The 24,041-nt window shown below is 39.9% G+C and overlaps 3 protein-coding genes across 18 annotated transcripts in view; all 3 read right to left on the bottom strand.

Annotated features, from left to right (window-relative positions):
• CADPS2 (calcium dependent secretion activator 2) overlaps positions 1 to 24,041 on the bottom strand; it is a 439,469-nt gene that overhangs the window by 367,630 nt on the left and 47,798 nt on the right. The gene's annotated exons all lie outside the window — the stretch shown is intronic.
• Positions 15,513 to 18,181, bottom strand: RNF133 (ring finger protein 133). The gene has a single exon (XM_003896519.5). The coding sequence runs from the start codon at positions 16,706 to 16,708 to the stop codon at positions 15,578 to 15,580; it is 1,131 nt and encodes a 376-aa protein (XP_003896568.2). The 5' UTR covers positions 16,709 to 18,181; the 3' UTR covers positions 15,513 to 15,577.
• Positions 19,044 to 22,747, bottom strand: RNF148 (ring finger protein 148). Its single transcript, XM_031665935.1, has one exon. It carries the CDS (start codon positions 20,122 to 20,124, stop codon positions 19,213 to 19,215), a length of 912 nt encoding a protein of 303 aa, XP_031521795.1. The 5' UTR covers positions 20,125 to 22,747; the 3' UTR covers positions 19,044 to 19,212.

Raw genomic sequence — 24,041 nt, 5'->3', positions numbered from 1 at the left:
CTGCACCCTACCTGGGCTTCCAATCTGTCTGACACTGTGCAACAAAGACTGAGACCCTAAGGCGGAAGAAAAATCATGTTATTCATCATGGAAAAGGGAGCAATGGAATGGCAAATATGAATTTCTAGAGAAAAGCTTCTATACGTAGCCACAAAGTCAAAGAAGATACCAGCTTTCCATGCCATATCTTCAGCCTAAGCCATCTCTTTTGCCTTCATTCAGTATGTTTCACGGTGTGATAGAAAAGTCTGAATGTTACTAGGTTGGGCTATCTTCTTACATCTATTCTACAAAGAAAATGCTTTGCTTATTTTGCCCTCACTGTAATAATACAGAAAATAAATCTTAAAAATTTAGTGTATTGCTTTTGAAGCCTGATAATATATCTAATGTTGAATAAATCCTTAATGTATGTTTACTATCTGGAAAGAAAAAATGTGTTCCCCTGCTGTTTTATAGCTTTACAGTATTCCAACTTCAATTATAGAATTCAATTCACCTCATCCTTACTTCTGTGCTACTCTCCACTCATCAGTTGGGAAATAATGTAACAAACCTGAGAGGGCATCAGGAGACCTGAGAGTTCAAGGTGTGACACAAGCTAAGAGACTCTGAACCATTTTGGGTCAGTTTCCTCAGCAGCGGAATACAGGTAATCTTGAGATGGGATAATTCCTTTGACCTTGATCCCCTTCTTGGGTGGGAACTCAGTGGCCTTTTTCACTCAGTCTGTTACTGGCCACTCCTCACGAGACAGAACATGCAAGCAACCAAGTGTAGGGACTGGAACAAACGATCGCTGGAACGGCCAGTCGCTCCTCTCTTGAGGAAGCGGGCTCTGTGTGGGCTCTGGAGCATCTCCCAGCTCCTGCCCTCTTGGTTCTTGTCTGGCGTCCAGGAAGAATCAGGTCACATGAACAGACTGAAGGGTAGTGTATGTGGATGATTTTATTTGGTGATGGAAGTGGCTCTTGGCAGGATGAGAGTTGGAAAGGGGATAGTATAGGAAGAAGGTGATCTTTCCCTGAAGCCACGCCGTCTGCAGTTAGCCACATCCATCTGTAGTCTCTGATGCTCAGTTGCTGCTTCTCAGCTTACTGCTCAGCCACTTGTATCCTTGATGCTCAGTAGCTTGTGTGTTGCTCTGCCAGTTGAAGTCTTTTTAAGGGCACAGGATAGAGGTGTGGCAGGCCAAAATGGCAACATTTGGGTGGGAAAACCAAGAAAAACGGGGTCAGTTGTTTTCTCTTACAGCCACCATTCCAGGCTTAAGGATGGAGGTTTAGCTGGCAGCCCAGTGGTTCTGTATTAATATCACTTTTGAAAAGACTTTTTATTTAGTAACAATTTTATATATTATGGGGCGCAACGTGATGTTTTGATATGTGCTTACAATGTGGAATGATACAACACATTTTTTTAGTACTACCTGAGATAATATAGTGAAATAAATTTTAAAATCACTGTTAGTTGAAATGTTATCCGTGGACCAATGACAGTACCCAGACTGTTACCTGTCCCTCAGCAAGTACAGACGGCAGTCCTCTAATAAGGTTGCTTTGATATAATGTTAATGAAGAAAAAAAACAGATTCCTAGTTGGGGCTACGGTCTGTGTGGAGTTGGCATGTTCTCCCCAAGTATGCATGGGTTTCCTCCAGGTACTTCAGTTTCCTCCCACATCCCAAAGACATGTATGTGAGGTTCACTGTGTCTACATTGTCCCGGTGTGAGTTAGTGTGGGGGTGTGTGTGAGTGTGCCTTGCGATGGGAAGGCATCCTGTCCAGGTTGGTGCTTGCCTTGTACTCTGAGTTGCTGGGTTCTGACCACCTGTGACCCTGAACTAAAATAAGTGGATAAATAATTGTCTTGTTTTTATTTATCTTTATTAAATGTGTATATAGCTCACATTTATTTCCATGCTTATTATTAGAAGTGTTTTGGTTTTTGTTTAGAAGTTTGGTGACATTTTTGTGACTAGAAATAGGCTGTAGGAACTTGACTCTTATTTATATCAATCAGCCTATGGTTAAATCAATTTCATTACAAGTCATTTCACTTAAAAATCACAGTTTCTGAGAATCTATCAACTATGTTAAGTGAGGACTGTGAGAACTTACTGTACAGGGAGCATAGTTTTTTAGAAACTTCTGAATTGATATGACATTGCCATAGCATCCAAAAGCACGATTTTCCCCCAATATTTTACTATAAAAATGTTTAAACATATAGAAAAGTTGAAAAAAGTTTGAAGCATATATATATATACACCTACTACCTAGATTCTACAGTTAACATTTTATTCCATTCGTTCTTTCACATATCGACCCAATCCTTCATCAATTCAAATTATTTTGTTATGCATTTTAGAATAAGTCAAACACGATTTCATATTTTATAAAATATTCCATAATTGATGAGAAATCAATAAATACCAGTCCTTTGCTGCTGATAAAATATCTCAAAAAAACTTTTCTTTGAGAAGATGGGTGATATGTGAATGTTAACAGGGAAGTTGGGAGGAAAGAGATTTCTAAAAGCCAAACCATTACATGTTCCACAATACTACCAAGACACCAGAGAATGAGTTGCTACCCTCTCAAACTCTAGGTTTATAAAACATAAATCTTAAGGATAGCAAGTTATTTACTCTTGATAATCCAAGGGCCTGCTGCAGAGAAATGAAGTTCCAAAGTAAAAAATGAAAAAAAAAAAGATGTCTGGAAAGTAAATCAATTTTAAAAGCAAATATTCTATTAAGTTAAAGCAAAATGAACTCAAAACTTGTTAACTAAATTTCCCTGGCATACAGTGGCTCTCAATAAATATTTGTTGAATGGATTTTATCGTTTATACTTTGTAGTTGTTTATTTTTTAACAGATGGCAACTACATGTGGAATAGCAATGTTATTGCTTTTTAATCCCAGAATCTGATTCTTGGGATTGTGAGTGACCCAAAGGTATAAATCCGATCACTCTTCTAAAGCTTGAATTCCCTCACCATCACCACCACTAAAATGACATCCAAACAATATCAAACTCCTTTAAGGAAGAGAAACTAGGCTCTCTGAAGGCAATAACCTGTCTACAGGCAGGACCACCATCTGGAAAGTTGTTTCCAGGTGGCAATGCTCTCCCTGTAGCTGTCATTTCTCTTATTGCATGCTAATCCCTGCAAAAACAAAGAAAATCTAAATTATTTGCAAGCCCATTCTTCAAGTGTTTGATGGCAGCTAACACTGTCTTCTGTCTTGCAGGTTAAACGTTCCTGACATTTCTCAGATGACAAGACCCACTTACTATCCTACTGGCTCTCCGGAACACTAGTTTCACTTTTTCTGCACAGGTTATAGATTAAGGCCTTCATTCATTATTTTCAGGTCTTTGTTCAGCTCTTTATCTTCTTGGTGACGTTTCTACTTAAAGCTGCATCTCTGCCTTTTGTAGCTCCCTATTCTGTTTTCTATTTTTCTCCACAGCACTTATAACTATGTAGGCACATGACATTTATTGTATTTTCTTCCCACTAACAAGTAAGCTCCATGATGGCAGGCATTTTATATGGTTCACCACTGTATCTCCAGGGCAATCAATATTTGCTGAATGAATCAACAAACCTGCCATATGGGTAATAGCTCACAATCCAGGAGGAAGACAGTAATTCATTGTAGTTAGAGAAGCAATGCTATTAAAGCAGAAGAAGATGCCACAAACCTTTGGAGGGCCTACATACACTCCCAATGCCTTACATTGAACTTATTTTCATCTACATTATTATGGAAGCTAAACTAAGTTCCCACCAGTATTTGTGAAGCTGGTTTTATGGACCCGAACCTAGAAATTTACATGACTCCCTTCTGAATTTCACCTGTGGTCCACTTTTTTAGTATATTGATATCAGACCTTTAGTGAATATAATAGAATTAACTATTCTCTTCCAGTGTGGACTGTCCAACATTGTTCATACTTTTCAGTTTTTTCTATCCATTTATAAATTGCAAATTATCTAAAATCTATTAGTTTTCTCACAACTCCCTTGACAGTTGTGATAGTGTTAGCGCATAGAGAAACCAGTAGTGGGAGAGGAAAGGATTTCTATGCACAGTCATGCAGAAGTCAGAAACCTATTGTACATGTGAAATATGCCTAAATGTATCTTGTATTAATGTAATAATAGCAACTACTGAGACTTTTAATTATACTATTTTTATTACAAGTGTGATGCATCATTGCTGAAAATGATCTGATCTAAATGAGGTTCTTAAACTTGAGTATACATTAGAATCAGCTGGAGGACTTGGTGAACCAGATTGCTGCCCCCTCCTCAAGTTTCTGACTCTGTAAACTCTGCAGTCAGCCTAAGAATTTGCATTTCTAACAAGTTCCCAGGTGATGCTGATGCTGCTCTAAGATGCTTTTCCCTGGGGACAGAAAATGAATGCAGGTGGTCTGATGTAAAAGGCACATGTTCTTTGTGAAAAGTAACTGTGCTCTGCGCTGCTCCCCACCCTGACAGAGTCTCGTTCTGCCAGGCTGGAGTGCAGTGGCACAATCTCGGCTCACGGCAACGTCCGGCTCCCAGGTTCAAGCAATTCTCATGCCTCAGCTTCCCGAGTACCTGGGATTACAGGAATGTGTCACCACACCCAGCTAACTTTTGTATTTTTAGTAGGGACGGGGTTTTACCATGTTGGCCAGGCTGATCTCAAACTCCTGGCCTCGGGTCATCTGCCCGCCTCAGCTTCCCAAAGTGCTGGGATTACAGGGGTGAGCCACCACACCTGGCCTAACTATGCTTTTTAAGCTTAAACTTTTAAAAAGGATTGATATCAATTATTAGGATAATTACACAATTTTTTTACCCCTTTTGAACTTCATCAGAAAGGCATCAAAACCCTTCAAAATAAATACTTTTTACACAAGAGAGCTACCAGCTCCAGTATCAATACTTCCTAAATGGAAGGATCCATTCCTATAGCTCAATATTTCTTTTTACTCAAGTCAGATATACCCTGGCCACACCTTCACCCTCACATAACTCCTTTTTCTTTCCTAATTATGTTGAGATCACATAAGGTATCATTCAACCACCCTCCAGTTAACACTCTCAATGCCTTTAGCTGGGTTTTTTCTTTCACTGTTCATTTCTCTAAGCCCTTAAAGCTGGACTCAACCTAATGCTTTGTCCTTTACTTAAAAATTAGTGTTTCAAGCTAACTGCAGGGTAGTGGTTAAGACCATGAGCTGTGGAACCAGAACAAGTTCAAACACAGATTCTGTGTCACATACCAGCTATTTAACTTTGGGCAAGTTACTTAGCCTCTCTGGGTCTCCATTTCTTTATCTCAAGAATGAGGATACCAATAATGCCTATCTCATTGCATTACTGTTAAGGATTAAATGAGATTCTACCCTTTAAGGGAATGTAGCAACACCTGTGTATTATAGCGGTGATTATTATCATCCCTCCCTCGATTCCTATCACACTTGCCAGCTTTACTCAGCCTGCTAAGCATTCTTGGGAGACAAAAGTGTTTTATAGTACATAGGGATACTACAAATTCAGGGGGCCCAAAATAGTAACACTGAAATTTACATAATAGTAAAATCACCACTAATATAAATGTCCTTGGTGGTTAAATTAGTTTGTTAATAAATCACAAGTTAGTACTTACATATATCAAGCCTTTTGTTTTTACATTTATCTCATTTAATTAGTCTAAGTATAGACCTATATTTCCAGCTATGCCATGAACATCACCCAGAACTTCTATGACATATTCGAAATCTGTACTCTTCTACTCCAAACTTGCTTCACCTCATTGTTATTTTCCGTCTCACTGAATGGCATTATTATAACATAGTGGTCCAAGCCAGAAAGCAGGGAGTCATCCTTAACTCTTCACTCTTCCTCTACTTCCCCGACCCATACCCACCTCTTCTGTATCCGTGGTGTGTTGGTAAATTGGAGATAAACTGAAGATAAAGGTTATGGATGCAGAGAGGTTTTAAAATCAGTGTTACCCTGGTCATGGAACAATGAAGTAGAAAATTCACACCAGCAAGTGAAATCAAAGAACATATTATCTTGTAGGCGACCCACCCGATTCACTTGCCACTGCCTTCATTCATATTTTCACCTTATCACTCCTGGATCATTGCAACAGCCTTCTAAGTTCCGTATGTTAGGTTCAAGGTCAGGTTCTAACCCATGCCGAGGTCTGGAGGGAGTGGGTGGATGAGTGGCAAATAGCTGAAAGAAAACTCAGGGAGACATAGGTAGGTGAAATATGGCTTTATTCAGAAGCTCTCTCAGCAGCAGCTCTCTTAGAGTGTCCGCTCTGTCTCAGCTGTTTGAGCTGGCAGCTCCCACACACAGCTGTGCTGCTGGTTCTCCCTTGCCTTCAGGGTCAGCGGCTTAACTTTCTCTCTCTGGGCACGAGACTGCCAATATAGTGTCAGCAGGGCAATGATACCTTTTATAAACAATAGTGGTTTAGAGCCAAATGATGAGCCTTCCCATTTTATGGCTACATGGTTGTGATAACAGGTGGAATTATACATCTGTGCTCTAAACTCGCTGAGTCACTCAGCCTATCCTTGACAAAAGCACAGTCATGTTCCTTACACTCCACCCCCTAGGCCGAGGGAGACATAGGCCTTGGATACACAGGTTATATACATAAGCTTTGGTACCTAGGCTTGATATATACACAGAGGCTTTATACATAAGTTTTGGGTACATAGGTTTGATATGCAGGCTTGGCAGCTTGGCACACTAAGGCTTACATTCCACCCCCTAGGCTGAGGGAGTCCTTTTGGTGAGCACCGGTGCACACAGGGCCGCACCTTGGACCCAGAAGCCACAGCAACAATATAAGCAGCAACAACTTACTACTAATATTCCTGCTACGCTACCCAGGATTATTAGAGCCCAATGTAGGCCAGAGCCCAGAGATGCCCACCATCTCTGCCAGGGGTCATCAGCAAGGCGCTCAATCACCTCAACCTCCTGGGACACCCCTTATAAAGCTGTCACTATGTTCTGGTGGTTGTCAGGGACGAATTTTCAACATTGTGTCCCTACAAGGGCACAAGTGCCACCTTGAGCAGCTGTAGCTATGTCTAAGGCCATCTGGTTTTGTAGCACCACCTTCCTGATCTGATTAACCTTATCAGTTAACAAAAGGAGGGCAATTCAGATGTAATTCAGGGCCCGAGCTGTGTGCTCTGCAAGGGCTGTAACTTGCATTTCTACAGTAATGACACCTGCTCCAGGAATAGTTATTGCTGAGGGATAGAACCACCAGGGGGCCCACTGCACTCACAAAAACTGGAAACGCAGCGCCCTCTAGTCATGTAGGTGACCAGGCAATATGGGAAGCACAGTGGCAGGCACATAAGGCCACCCTCAGGTACAGTCCAATTGGCTGGCAGATATGGCCATCCTGTGCCCTCACAGATCCATTAACTCCCAGGGGGCACAAAGTCCATTGGGGCCCAGCCTTGGTAAGGCCACTTATTCCACCAAACCCTTGGTGTAGTGACCATGTTATGTTTGCACAAACCTCAGCAGGCAACCATCCCACGGTGACTTTACCCCAGTGCTGCTCTATACATCGTGGTATCCGCAATGCGGACACCACATGTTCTCCCATTAGCCAGCTCCATCCATCATAGATGCTAGAGTCAGCCAGGGGGCAGGCTTGCCATGGGTTTTGCGATGCCTCCTATTCAAAGCTTGATGTGTTGTGTCCCACCCACTGTCCATGAGGCCCCAAGTTTCTAGCCATGTGCAGTTCTGCACAGAAGCTGCATGCACGTGCCAGGGCAAGCCATCCGCAGCTGCTGCCGGAAGGGCAGTGCAGATCCAACAGTTGAGACATTGGTCACCTAAGGAAGGTGTGGGCCCAGTCCACAATGCTATTGGAGCATGCCAGCTTACAGCTGAAACGACAAAGCAAGCACGGATACTAACCAGGGTAAATCACGTCCCTCAGGCAAAATACAAGTCAACTTTTCATCTCTGGATAACAATGCAGCTGCCAAGGGCTTCTGCCCTGGGTGATGATGTTACACCTCATCAGCTTTCTGTGGTTCCCTTGGGTCCTGAACCCATGCCAAAGTTACAGGGAAGTTTATGATAGGCCACATACACAGTATATATGTTCCCTGGAGGGTTCCCTCCCTGGCCGTTTCCCTCCCCTACAAATGGCTAATTGTGGAGGTCACACAGTAAATACCCAAGGAGTAACATGTAAGTTATACTGCAGACCCTTCCCCATAAGGGGCCACAATCACCAACCATCTGCAACGGCAGGCTTGAAAGGTCCATGGCTGACACCAGGTTTTGTCTCCCTACTTTTGGGGGTATTGAGGCAGGTAATAACAGATTATCTTTCATCCCCGTAACTGATTGGAGAAGGTCATCCTTCCTCTCATAGATCCAGCCACGTGGCCTGGTCTTACATGGGTTGGTGACTAGCTAATTCTGTAACTTTCACATAATTAACCAAAAGGTTAAGCCTCGATAAACTACCCAGCTACAGCTGATTACTGTAGGTGTCACCTTCTTGGTGATCACCATCCACATTGCTCTGAGTTTAGCTCATTAGCTACTTTGCCCACACTTGGTATCAAACCATATAGTGTCAGTAGAATGGCTGGACTGTGACAACAGTCCAGGCAGCAGTAGCACCTCAACTAGACCTATTTGTGTACCATGCCCCATTAGGAACAGGGGGATACCCTTCCTTACAGTGAAGGTTCAGAGTCTAGGTGTGCCTCAGGCCCCATGGCCTTATCTTGCATTAGGACTACAGGTCCCAAGACTTCTTGTAACTCTGCTGCTAAGGGACTTGTACTCAGCATACTCCGCTGCTCTAAGCAGGCGCTTCACTTCACTAAAGTGGATGTCTGCACCATCCCTCTCTGAGGAGTCATTACCCATGAATGCATCCATCCCGCTATCATGTAAGTCGTCCGCATGATGACTGTAACCCGTTCTACCACACTCTTATGAGCCTAAGGGGCAGCATATGTAGTTACTGACTGATTTCCCAGTCCAGGGGATCATTACCCATGAACGTACCCATCCGCTATTACTAATTGCTTCTGTATGAATGAACACTGGAGCTTAGCTCCTTTCCACAGCTAGGACTAAAAGCCTGTTGGCACTTCCAAGGTCTCCATGCACTGCTATAGGCCCTAACCAACAATATTTGTGGTCACATGCACATTCAGTTTAAATGGGCACCCCTAGACAACTACCCATAAGGCTTGTGCCTACTGAAGAGCCTGCTTGACTGTGTAAGCCTCACCATTCAGCCCCAGACAAGGTGGGCGTTGCCACTTCTAAATCTGCAAGAGAATCAGAGGTTCGGGTAACATCATCAACAAGATCATGACATATGATGGGGCTATGCATATCGTCCTGCAGCGACACTGTGAAAGTCCACTGTCACCCTCCCATGACGGCAGACTATTCCTGGCTCTCTGGAGCAATGCTGATTAAGAGGAATGCATTGGTCAGGTCCACCACACAGTGGCACCATCCCAATTCTATTGTCAAGCAGTCCAGCAAGTCTGTGACAGACGGCACAGCTGCCAAGCTGTGCAAAACATCCACCCCCAGAATGTCCCCAGGCATGGGAGAGATGTACACAGTGCATAAGCAGAGCGTCAAGTGGCCAATGCCAAGGTGCAGACACAAGTTCCACTTTCACTGACTGGTCTTCACAACCATTGATAAATGCAGCTCTGCCGGAAACTTATCCGGGTTCAGGGACTAGTGGATTGCCAAGTCTGCATATGGCTGGTTGTATGGTGCCACCCAAGCCAGGCATCTCGGCCAGTCTCTTATCAAACAGAAAAGGCTCAGCACTTCCACCTGACTGCAGCAGGCAATCTGTGAACTGGAACACTCGGGCAGGACCAGGTTGCACAGCAACCTCCTTCTCCTGAATAACTTGCACTAAGTCTGTACATGACTGCCGACATTACTTGCTTGACTCCAGCAACATAGCGGGGTTGCAGGCACCATATGAAATGTGTTCCACCATGGTGGTGGGGGGAGGGTCCCTAGGTTCACCCTTGGGGCCCAACAGCTGCTCATGCTATATTTTCTGGTGGATCACTGGGCGAACCTGCAACAGAGGTTCTTTCTCCCTGTGCTGCATCCCACAGGGACTGGGCATGCAATTCCTACAGCACAGTTACAAATGCCCATGTGACTCTGTCAGCAAAGGAATGCTTTTCCTCAGTGTTGTGCACTTCCAGGTGCTTCAGTACCTTCTCCACACTCGTGGGAGACCCGTCTACAGCCTCCCATGTTTACACTGGGGCCCATTCAGGCAGCACCGCTGCCACTGGGTACCACAGCCCATGATGCGGCCACATAGCCAACCCGAGAACCCTCAGAACTGAAGATCCACTCACCTCATCCGGCCAACTATGCCACTTGTCAGGTTCATGAGTACACCAAATGTCATGGCCAGGGTCCAGCCCCTGCTGAGGTCCGAGGGGAGTGGGTGGATTGGAATATAGCTGAAAGAACACTCGGGGCCATAAGCAGGTGAAGAAATATAGTTTTATTCAGCAGCTTTCCTATCAACAGCTCTCACTGTTGTCTCTGTCTCAGCTGCTTGTGCTGGCTGCTCCCATGCACAGCTGCATGGCCAGCTCTCCACTGCCTTCAGGGTCAGCAGCTTAACTCTTTCTCTGGGCAGAAGTGTGCCTATACAGTGTCATCAGGGCAATTATACCTTTTACAGACAACAGTAGCTTAGAGCCAAATGATAAACCTTCCCATGTTATGGCCACATGGCTGTGATAACAGGTGGAGTTAAACGCCTGCACTCTAAACTTGCTGAGTCACTCTGGATGTTTACCTCAGCCTATCCTTGACCAAAGCACAGCCATGTTCCTTACACTGTGTCTTCAAGTTTCTTAACCAAAATTCCAAGTGACACTCAAAGCTCCTTTATAAAAAACTGTTAACACTGTTCTCTCCACTAGAATGTCCTTCTTTCCACCAAGTAGATTTCCATTTCAAATATCATTTCCTTCTTTAAGTGTTCCCTAATTATTATTCCAGTTGAAATTCTTCCCTTCATATCGCCACAGGCCTTTATCAATTCCTCTCCATGAGGAATAGACATTTAACACTTTCTACCTTGATATTTTGATTTCTACCAAGACACTTTCAGTAAAGTGAAAAAAAGTCAAACTTAACAGAGGGTAAAATTTGGGACCTGATTAAAGGCTCTTTGGAACAGTCCTCTGGCAGTGGTTCTCAGTCTTGTGTGCACGTTGGAATCCCCTGGGCAACTTCAAAAACTACCAATGCCTGGGTCCCAGCCCAGATGTCATGAATGCATCCTGAACATTGAGACTTTGAAAAGCTCTCCAGGTGATTCTGATGTGCAGCCAAGGCTTTGAAGTACTACTCTATGGGGACTATAAAAGGGAGTAAGAGGCTGGGCGCAGTGGCTCATGCCTGTAATCCTAGCACTTTGGGAGGCTGAGGTGGGCAGACTGCCTGAGCTCAGGAGTTCAAGACAAGCCTGGGCAACAATGGCAAAACCCCAACTCTATTAAAAATACAAAAAAAAAAAAAAATTAGCTGGGAGTGGTGGTGTGTACCTGTAATCGGTACTTAGGAGGCTGAGGAAGGAGAAGATTACTTGAACTTAGGAGGTCGAGTTTGCAGTGAGCCAAGATCGCGCCACTGCACTCCAGCCTGGGTGACAGAGCGAGAGTACTGTCTCAAAAAAATAAAAGAGTTAAGAGATTACTAAAGGATTTTTAAACAGAAGCAAAGATCTGGTTGACATCAGATAATAATAAATATTACAACTTGAGCAACAGTTGGCTGTTTAGAAGTATTAAAAGCAGATGTAGGAATGATTCAGGGAAGGCAAATGATATTGTAGGAAAGTGTAGGAGGCAAGGAATTTGGTGGCACTTGGTAAAACTAAAATGACTTACAATTGGTTCTAGGCTGAAGTTGGAAGAGATGGACTGGGAAGAGAGGGACAACAGTTAAGGGAAACTGCTTGGAATGAGAACCAAGAACAAGCCTGAAGAAGTAGTGGAGATGAGCAGTCAAGCAAATGCAGAGGGAATTCTGAAAAAGATGCTGTAAGTTGTTAAGTTTTCAAAGATGAGAGAGCATGATGTGTGGCAACAACAGTGTGTTGCTAAACTGGACATGTGTAGAGGATTTTTGAGATCAGAGTCACTCTGTTCATCAACAGTGATGAAAAGTATGCATGGCAGCATCTAAAAATCATCAAAGGACACAGTAACTTGGAGATCTGATAAAGATGCTGCCATAATTGTGAAGAAAGCGGTTAGAAGCTATGATGTGGCTATGAAAAGGGGAGGTGACAAATTGTGATAGAATAACACTTACTGGTAGGAAAGAGATCATCGCTTTTTCTAAAGTACACTCCCTTCCCCCCACTTATAAAACGAAGTATGTATTTAAAGATATTTCTGTGCTGGTAAATATATTAATTTATAACCTTTATTTTTCAGCATTAAGAACTAAATATTTAAAAATAGAGTTAAGCACAAAGCCAAAAAATCAAATGTGTTTTTAAAATACAAAAACAGGTGCTTATAGTAAATGATGGAGTGGGAGGATAGAGCTGGCATGAGAAGGACTCCTTCACAGTAGCAGCATGTGAAGATTTCTCTGCTTGCTTCAGTGCCTTCCCAAATGCTGATCTTTCCCCCAGTTGACACCTGTGTGCTGCTTCAAAACCCATTAAATGTGGTAAAGGAGTGTAAATCCCATCAGAAAAGCCAGATCCCTGGCTCACTAAATCCTTTGAAAGGCTCACGGTAGTGCAAATAAATAGCTGACTAACATTCTCTGCAGGACAATTGCATTATAATAATTCTATAGTAAGAGATAGGGATATTATCAATGTAGTGTGTCCTATAACAAGAGATACTGTATAGATGGAGTAAGTCATTTCACCTATAGCACCATCTGATAACAGTTGAAGTGGATATTTTTCACTGTAGTAGAATACTAAACGTAATTTATCTAAGGAGTGAATAAAAAAGCAAGCTTGATTCTTACAAGGAATATAAACTCCCTTCTGGAGTTAATATTATTAATCCCATGTCATTATGACAAGAGATGTTTGCATCACTAGGTACAAGAGAAAATAGTATATAGCCCACAGAATAAGTGAAAATCTATTATAATGAATAACATTTGATATAGCAGTGCTATTTCCAAGTTCTATTTAGTAAACCCAGAGTGAAAGTGGTTTATTGATCTGTTTACAACATTCTAAACACTAAGATTAAAACTATTTTGTTCTGACATAAAAGAAACAGCTATGTAAAGCACTTAGTCCTCTACCTGGCACATGGTAGCCACTCAGCAGACAGTTTCCATTTTCACTGACTTGACCCTTTCCCTCCCACTCCAAATATAGATTCCAACCACCCTTTAAAGAACATCCATAGAAAATTCTCAAACAAGCACACTATGTTAAATGTTAAATGTCCACATTAACAAAGGTTATATTATAGAAGTATGCACATGGGAGTGTGCATTTTCTTATACATGGGAGTAACTCAGGTCTTAGATTGACAATGATGAACAAAGGAAAAGGAGGAGAAAAAAGAAAAGGAAAAACCAACAACGATGTGGAGGGAGAATGAAGAACACAATGGCACTGTCAGTGTGAATAGCAAACAAATTCTTGAACTGCCAGATGTCATGGAACAAGTACCCCACACAAGAGTACACAGAGCTGCAGTGACCCTGCAACTCTAGGTTCAGGGACTGCCAACACTACAGATGCATTCGTTGTCATAGCTCTAGTGATTTTCTTGGACAAATGGTATAAATCACTTTAGCCACTCCACCCCCATCCGCTGCTATCCTGTAGTGACAGAAACACTAACAGTGGCCAAAGAATGACAATTTATCCTGATTAGGAGCTGATCCTTTCAGGGGCAGCTGTCATGGGGTCCTCAGTGTCCTCTCTCTTCTGTGTGGTCCCTCATCCCTCAGGAAATGACTTTACTCTTCCAGGGTAAGCTTGAAATAACACTTAGTGTTCCTGCTAAATCCTCCAGTAGCCTTGGTGCTATGCAGTTCTTTCAAGGAACAGCTCTTGTGATTAACACAAAAGTCTCTAAAGTTGCATGTAAAAAAGCCTTTGTGTACCAAGCAAGGCATGGCTCACAACTGGTCATTTGCCCAGTTTTTGCCCCGATTCTTCCTGGTCTTAGATTAGTGCCTCTCCTCCTTTAGTCTTCCATGGGGTGGCAGTTATAGCCAACTACTACCCTTCTACCTGTGTCTAAATTCCAGTATTGTTAACACTGAGCAACTCCTAACATTCCTCTTCACTAGGTCACCCTCCAAGGTTGCCCAATAATTCAAATCCCAGTGTTAGCCTTACAGAGTTCAAAGCTGCTCATTAAAATTATGCATGCTGAACTATAATCATGAATTCTGCACTAAAATTATAATTTAATATTTTTTCAAAGTAGTTTAGAGTGAAAAATTTCAGAATTTTCTGTTATTTTGTATAATTGAGAAAAACAGTTAAGTTTTTCAAATTAACACATAATAGTTGCATTACAGCGAAGATATTTATCATTATTTATTCACTTATTCACTCATTCCTTCAAAAATACTTGAGTGCCAGGCACTCTGCTGGACCCTGAGAATATAGTGAACAAAAGAAACATGATCACATCATAATAACAATTTCTATACTGTATCACTTCTCTCAAGAATAGTCTGGCATAGGTTAAACATTTTATTTAAGAAACCAAACTGGGGAGTGGGGAGAAACACATGGGAAGTAAATATGCCATGACTAAGTATCAAAGTCGTTCTATGTTTTATGACCATGTAACGATTATTATAAGTAACACTGGACACTAAAATATTTGCTGTTCACTTAAAGAGTGCTAGTATTTTAAAATTTCACTACACAGATGTATATCACAAAAAAGTACTAATTGCTTGAACAGAACTATTTATCAAGAATAAGAGTTATAAAATTTTGTAAAATGTTCATGCCAAGAATGCAAAAAAAAAAAAAAAAACAGCACAATGACCTCACAACTAAGACATACTATAAATATGTTATCAAAAGATAATTTTTACACTTCCTAGCACATAAAAGATAATTTGTTTTCAAACTTAATTGACAGTTTCTGTATTAGGACAAACATACAAATATATCAGTAATATTTTTACCAAAATAGAGCCCAATATATGTATAGAAAATATTTAAGAAAACAAGTTTGTCCTTAGCTTTAACATGGATGTGTACATACAAATATACATATGTACACTCACAGGAGTAACATACACTGACAAAAAATTACACTTAGCAAAGGTCCAAAATTAAACAAAAAAATCCTGCTAGGACATTTTTTCTGTCTTTGAGGTTTAACAAAGAATGTAGAAAATTACTGAAGTAACAAAAAATGACACAGAAAACCACACTTCAAACAGACAAACTGCTTGTCAGTATCAGGATCTGATTTCACATACAGGTTTAATACACTTCCTCAAAAGTCAGGCCATCAAGGTGAAGGATGAACATCTTCCACTACTGAATGAGGCTGGCTGTCATTATTCTGAGAAGTAGGGTTCTCCTCCACATGGATTACTTTATCTGAGGTTCCTGCAGGAGAAACTTCGTTATTTGTCTCCTCTTCACTAGGTGATAAGGTTTCACGCAGTTCACTTGACATTAGAACTTGCAAAGGTTCTGTTCCATTTTCAACATCCACTGGAATCCCCAAAACTTTAAGAATATCACATTTGCAAATGGGGCATGTCCCATGGGATAAAATCCAGGGGTCAATGCAATTCTTGTGGAAAAAATGTTTACAAGTCAGAATACGAACTATGTCATTAGGCTTATAGTGTTCAAAGCAAATTACGCAGCTATCTCCATTTGGATTTATTTCCTCATCCCCCTCTTTTACCACTCGAAGTTGGAGTTGTCCAAATGCATTCTGAAGATCTGTTGTTAATCGCTGCCATCTCCGGTTCTGAATCCTCGCTAAACAAAGTCTATGAATGTGATAAAAGATGAAATATGCTAAGGTAGCAGTTGTGACAATCACAAAAGAGACCAAATAGTGATTCATCCAGATGATGTGCTTTCTCCCCACCTCAACCATGGCTGTAATGAGAACTCCCTTCTTAATTAAATGGAAAATTTCCGTGCCTTTTAAGTTACCAATCATAACCACAACGACATCTTCAAATGCCTGATGAAACATGGGGAACACCTGGTTGCCAGTTCCTGGAAAGTTATAGATGATCACTCCACTGGCTCCCTTCTCAGCTGCCACTTTAATTTTCTGTGTGAAGGTACAACCTCCCCGTTCAATAAGTGCAAGCCAGGTCTCTGAGTACTTTGATCGGCTGAAAATGGTATTGGGATTACATGCATTTTGGATTTTTCCCTCCGGTGGCACTATAACTCCTGCCACTCTCTTCAAAGTGGAGCTTCTTCCAAAGACTCCAGTCTCTCCCAACTCTGACAACACATGATTCCCAACATGAAATGATATGTTCATATAAGCCGTCCAAACAACACTTGCTCTGCAACAGTTCTGACTAACAAGCCAAAGAACACTGAACATGATAAGCCAGGAAAAGGCAGTGTTGTTTCTCCAAGTGCCAACCTTGAGTAGATGCATCTTTCCCTTCTCCGAGTGACTTAAGAACCAACCCAACAGTTCCACATCTGTTGACAATTAATTTAAAACAACAAAGAGAAAAAAATCTTCAGGATACAAATAAGATCCACTATCTTCCAGCATGTTTTTGTAAGAAATTCTTAAAGATGGCTTATGAGTTCAGAGGTCTTATTAGAGAGGAGAAAATCTTTAGATTGAAAAATAAATCCCCTCCTTTTAACTCTAGATACTGCTTACTGTTGTTTGATGTGATTATGACATGCAAGATCCAGCAGCCAATTAGATAAGAGTTTAGAGCACACTGTGAATTTATTGGCTTAAATGCTGTTATAGGTGATTTCTATGTTGTTATAAGATGGATATAAACACTGAGCTACGTATAATCATAGTAGGTAGCACATTAAACTAAAAATTAAGTCTAAAATTCATACAATGTGTGCTCTTTAAAGCCTGAAAGCACATGTAAGAATGCTATATAATTTTTTTCCCAGCAAAGGAAGGAGATATTTCCAACAAAACAGCAAGCTACAAAAAAAAAAAAAAAAAAAAAAAAAAGGATAATTGAAAATTAGTTCTGTGACCAGATGTAAGGCAAAAGTGGTGATATCAGTGACATTATTTTTACATCAAAAAGTAAAAGTCACACTGCTAATTTTTGATTCATCACATAAACCCTTATATTGCATTTATTTAAGCTTTCTGAGACATTTGTGGCTTTTGTTTTATGGTTTTGCTGTTTTAGAGTAAGAGATCCTGCTCAGTTTACTCCTGCCTCACTTTCTCTGTCTTACATTGACTGTACAAGTGTAGTAAGTCTGACAGGAGTAAAGAAAGGACTGACATCTAGGGAAGCTAATTTCTCTGCAGGCCTTGACATCTGTTATTAATCAAATAATATTTTGAAAGAGGAGGAGAAAGGGTGTCAAGGAAAAGATTAAATAAAGTCATATTGGTTTGGCACAATTCATTTTTAAAAAAACAGCTATTAAGAAAAACTTCAAAGGTGCATATTTAAAGTTAACCATTAGCAGCAATAAGTAGATGCTTTTATCAAACATTTTTGCAGAACTCAACAAATATCCCTACTAGAAGATTCCACAGGCTCTGTCCACTCTACCTATGTTTTGGCCACAATCATGTCAGTGGCACAATATGACCTCAAAGCTAAAGGATGTCATGTGGACTCACAAGCACAGTGAGTTCACAAGCAGCCATGCTGCTACTGGTACACGTTATTGGGGGTGAATCTCAGTGGGTTTTTTTCCCACCAGCTAGGAAACCGAGGCTAAAGATTCTGACCTTGAACATAAATGTCTCTGGTCTACATGTGTAGAGTGCTAGAAGTCACTTTTGGTTGGATCTCACCAGGACCAAAGGAGCTGTTACTTCTTATGAAATGTAAATCTACAACATGGTAATTTGAGACAAGGAAGAGGAAGGAACAACAAAAACTAGTATAAAAAGAATACTGATGATATAAAACATACCCATAAAGGTTGATTTTCTCTCCTAAAGGCCATTAATCCAATTTTATTTCCATACGTCCCTGCACTTTTTAAAAGGTATTACATGGTGTGTATATTCACAAAATGACATTGAGTCAGGCATCCAAGGTTTAGCACATCATCCAGAAACAGAAATTTTCATCAATACGACAATACCTAAATCTTTCTGTCTCTCATTGTTGTATAGGTGTTTATTCATCTACTAGAAAAAAAGGAAGATGGAAAATAAGGCAAAGAATATAACATGGAAAGGCAATTGAACAAAATTTTAGCTCTGCTCTATGTTATCAAAATGCCCCAGAGAAACATTCATTACCATTTGGAGAGGAAAAGAGAAGCATTTACTAAGGACACTTCTAGAAAAGAAATCTGCTACCATAGCTGAGTCATTATGCTAGGATTTAAAGAGCTCTGGCAAACAAAGGTGAATGTTTGCAATGTTATCCTAAATGAGGCCTATAATACTTTAGAACACTTCTCCTTACATAACTAAAGTGCTATCATCTAAAATAATTATTTAGAACACATTACCAATCCAGTGAGTAGCTTTGGAAACTAGATTTCCTGGGCATTAATAAAATTAATTAACCATGGAGAATCAGAGATATAAATTATTAGATACCAAAATTAGTCAAAATGCGGAAACAAACTACAAGAATTAGTATTAAAAAAGGAAACTTTAAAATAGCATGGCTAATTCTCTATGGCAATGTCACAATCCTAGTAACTTGAAGAAAAAAAATTGTTTTTAACATGTACTAATGTTCTTATTTGGATAAGGACAAAAAGGTATAAGAATTAAAACTGATTAGAAAGACAAGAAGTTCAAATAGCTGGGCATGATATGGAGTTTTATTTTTAAAACACAAATTTCACCCTTGTTCGTACCTGGATAGAGAAGCTGAAGTTTTCTCTCTACATAAAGTACGATAAGAGAATTTATCTAATCTTTGTATTTAGAAAGATCTGGTTACATCTTCAGAAAATTCTCCAGATTTCTTAAGTTTTCAGAATGTCACACTTGCACATGGGACATGTCCTATGGGCTAAAAGCCAGGGGTCAATGCATGCCTTATGGAAAAAATGTTTGCAAGTTAAAATGCGTACTACATCTTGGGGTTTGTATGTGTCAAAGCAAACAACACAGTTGTCTTCATTTGGGTCTAATTCCTCATCCCCTTCTTTGAGAATTCGCAGTTGAAGCTGGTCAATAGCTTTCTTCACATCTGCCTTTATATGACTTCGCCTCCTGGTGGAAGAATTGGGCACTCTAGGTCTCCAGACACAATGTAAGTAAAGGTAGGCAATTGTGGCAGCCAGGAAGGTAAATAGAGACATGATGTAATGGCTCACCCATGGCATGTGCATTCTCCCCACTTCAATGATGACTGTTACATAGACTCCTTTCTGAATCAAGTGCAAAAGTTCCATGCCTTTCAGGTTGCCTATCATCACCGCAACTATATTTTCCGTCCCCTGGTGAGACATGGGAAATACTTTATTGCCCGTACCTTGATAGTTGTAGATGATCACCCCATTTGCTCCCTTCTCTGCTGCCACGTTGATTTTATGTGTAAAAGTACAGCCTCCACGTTCGATGAGGGCCAGCCAAGAGTCTGCCTGTTCAGGCCTGCTGAAATTGGTCAAAGGATTACAAGCATTCTGATTCCATCCTTCAGGAAGTGCTACCACACCAGACACCCTTTCCAGAGGAGAATGATTCCCGAACACTCCACTCTCTCCTAACTCTGATATGATCTTATTTCCAACCTGAAATGTTATATTCAGGTGAGCTGTCCAAATGGCTTTTCCATTTGAGTCAGGAAGGCTAAGTAGTAGAAAGATACTAAGCCTCAAAAGTCCAGATGAAAGAGAACTATGAGTCGAAGGAGTAATTCTAAGGAAGCTCATGCCTCCATTTGTCTATTTAAGGGGCAAACTTGAGAAAACAAAACAACATCAGTCGTAAAAGGACATAAAGAAGATAGCTTGTTGGCAGTAGATTACTAAAGCACATAAATGGAAAAGGTCTCCCTGGATCAAAGATATCTTGCTCCTTCCAGCATTTTTATATTTGGTAGATTATCTTTCTCATAATGAAACAAAATAACAAGAGTTGTGATTGGTATCATGTGATTTCAAGAAAATTATGACATTCTAATGGGGAAATTGTGACATCAGAGGTAGTTAAACCAATCCAAGAGTTTATATTAGTGCATTGCATCCTGAAATCCTATTGGCCAAAAAGCTAAGCCATGAGTCAAGATATGTAACAATTTGAACAAGCTGTAAAGCAATAAATAAATTGATAATAATTTTTTAAAGCCTTGGGTTTCCTTCTTAGTTCTGGATAGAATGAAAATCTACCCAGCCATGTAAGATTTTTTTTCTAGATGTAAGGCAATGGCAAAGATAAAAATAATTCATGTATTAGTGCATGTACCCGGGCCAGTTTCCAGTTTTCATGCATGGTTCAACACTACCCAATATGGCATTATGTGGGATGGTTCAACACTACCCAATATGGCATTCTGTGGGAAGTAGGAGCAAACCATTCCCACCAACTTCCCACATTAAATGCCTATCCCACACTTAAAGATCCAACACAAAGAAAACAGTGTAAACTCATATTGTTAGCCTAATACAGTCCCATCTTCTGGTAAGAACCTACTACGTGCTAGGCAAATATTGAGAGTGGACATACATTGGAGAAGAAAATAGAAATAGCCCTACTCTTGTAAAGACTAAGGATTTTGGATGATGTCCCAAGGACAAGAGAAACACACTGTAGGGTTCTAAGCCAGGGAGGTGACAAATGTGTTTCAGAATGTTCACTTTGGTTGCTTTATTGGGAAAATGTATTGGAGAGGGAGAATAACATGAGAATGAGCTTAGGCAAAAGAAGACAGTGGCTTGGACTCGAAGTAGCAGCATAGATGTAGAGACACAGACAAAGGCTGAATAACAGATTTAGTAACTGGAAGGATAGTAGTGGGAAGAGGAAAGGATGGCCACAATGATAACAAATCACTACATTATTTTGCAAACTACAGAATCTTTACTGCTTTAAAGACGCATTATTGTTTACTTTTACCTTAAATCTTTATTCAAAGTCTGTTTCAAGAAGCCAATAAACTGGCAACACCCACTCAAATATTTATTTTAGACCATGTATAGGATATCTTCTATGTGCTCAGCATGCCACAAAGTCCTAGGGATAGAAAAAGAAAAGACCCTATTTCCTAGTGTGCAAAATGAACACGAACATTTAATCATAGACATGATAGTTTTCTCATTTGGACAAAAGCATTTATTGTATTCCCTGGCCTATTGTATTTAATATTTGCTTTAAAAAAATAAAAATTAGGAAACAGTCTACTTGTCCCATTCATAGAATTCTATTAAAGCATGATTCAGTTCACATCTGAAGAGTCCTTGTAGGCAGACTTTTTTTCATGTTCAAATGGAGTGAATTCCTGGCTGATTCTATTAACAGTGACAAATTGAAGCCTCATTAAGACGACAGTTTAACATCGTCATATTATAGGTAATTTGTTAAATCTGTGATTATTTAACCTTTGGAAGTAGGATTACAAAATAATGTAATTCTGACTTTTTATTTTGCAGATTTTTTGTGGGTGAAGAGTTTAACCTGTAACTATATTTTGCTTCAAAACATATCTCACATCAAAAGGTTCTCTGTATGGTTGAAAGGACCAATTTGAGGAACTTAGCTAATTCATTCTATTTTTCTCATTATAATATAAAATGCTTAAGGCAATGATAGAACTGCCCTCTCTTCTGCCCTCGTCTTAGAACAAAATAGACCTATAAGAAACAATCATCTATCTCTTAAAAAGTGGTTTTCAAGTTGGGGGCAATTTTGCCTCCCAGGGGACATCTGGCTGTTTCTGGAGACATTTTTTGATTGTGACAATTAGAGAGTGTTACTAGCATCTAGTGAGTATACACCAGCGTTGCCGCTAAAACGTCTGAAAATGCACACAGTAGCTCCACACAATAAGAAATTATGTGGTCCAAAATGTCAATAGTAAGGTTAAGAAACCCTGATCTAATGAAACAGCCTGAAGGGAGAAGCATCCCAAAACTCTCCCATCCCTGATGGGTGGTCAGATATAAATTCTCAACACAGAATAAGCTTTTATAATTGACAATGCCTCCATCAAGGATGATGCCCTCAATGCAACTTAATTTCTCCAGTTTTCCCTGGAATAGAAACAGCAGAGATCTGTACAAGTTACCTATTAGTCTATTAAGTATCATGACAAATTGCATATATTTTATCAGAATGAGCTCTAAGAGTCTTCCTGGAGCAGCATGTGAATGGAAGGGCGGGGGGAGAGAGACACAGAGAGACAGAGAGAGAGAGAGAGAGAGAGAGAGAGAGAGAGATGATTGAGGCAACTGTAATCTGTTCCTTTTAGATCATTTATTCAATACACGGACATTCTTTATAACAACCAAATATTGAAGAGTTTTTCATTCTGTTGAATTTTGCAGTTAGGTTAAAGAGAACTGAAATATAATACTAGGGATAATATATATTATATATATAATAATTTATATATTACATATAATATATGTAATATATATTATTATATATGTAATGTATTATATAATATATAATTTTTATATATTATTTATATATTATATATTATAATTATTATAATTTATATATTATATTATATATATTCAAGGATATATATATTCAAGGAATATATATATGTTTATATATACCTTTTACACGCAGGCTAAAGGGAACTGAAACATATTACTAGGGTTGGTTCAACTGGTTCAAAAAGCCATTCTACTTATCTCTTGTTAACAGTGAATATATATATACACACACACACACACACTTAAGAGATAGGTAATGTGTGTGTGTGTGTGTGTATAGTTACATGCTCTTAATAAGAGATAGGTAGAACATATATATATAATATATATGAGCAAGGAATATATATATATAAACATATATGTGTGTGTGTATATATATGTACACACACACACACACACACACATTTTTTTTCCCCAGAAACTTACCAGACTTCCCTCAATGTCCCTTTGGCTAGAATTGCTTCAAAAACCCATGCCTAATGAAATCCTTGGAAACTGGAGTGGAATCATGATGATTATCTTAGGTTAATCACTATTTATCCTGTTGTGGAGAGCTCATTCCCTGGGTGAGCACATGGCCAGAAGAAGGGTGAAGATTTGAATGCTGTGTTACCAAGGGGAAAGACATGAACCAGAAGGTAAGCAGGCAGGCACAATGGCAGTTACAGGCTCTAAATTCCTGAAGTACCCCCAAAGGAATAATATTTAACCATTAACCACAACAAACATGTAATATGCACTGTACACAAGGCACTGACATGAGCCAGAGTCTATGTTAATGGGGACACAACATGGCTCTGACCTTAAGGAGGGCATCATCTAGGCAGAAGAAAAGAGTAATATGCAAGTTGGATGTATATATGTATGTATCCTATAACTACCAGGCTCCAATTAAATTTTTGAGAAGGTTATAACCATTATTGAGAGAAAAAAATCAACTAACTGACCTCTACCCCTCTGCTATTCTTTGATCTCTATGGGTAAGAGTGCTCACACTTCCAGAAATCTCTACTCCAATAAAGCAAAACAGATAAATACAATCACATTGCACTGCTCAGATAGCATCTTTAAGATGAAATGAAAACCAATAAACTACTTCATAAGTGTCAGTACCCAGGGCTATGATATCATGAAAGATCTCTAGGAATTCACAAAACAAATATTTATTTTGCATTTAGGCTCAAACATTA

This window comes from Papio anubis, chromosome 4 (assembly GCF_008728515.1).
Source record: "Papio anubis isolate 15944 chromosome 4, Panubis1.0, whole genome shotgun sequence".
Lineage (NCBI taxonomy): Eukaryota > Metazoa > Chordata > Mammalia > Primates > Cercopithecidae > Papio > Papio anubis.
Note: the sequence above shows the minus strand (reverse complement) of the source record. Positions and strands in the feature narration are given on the sequence as shown.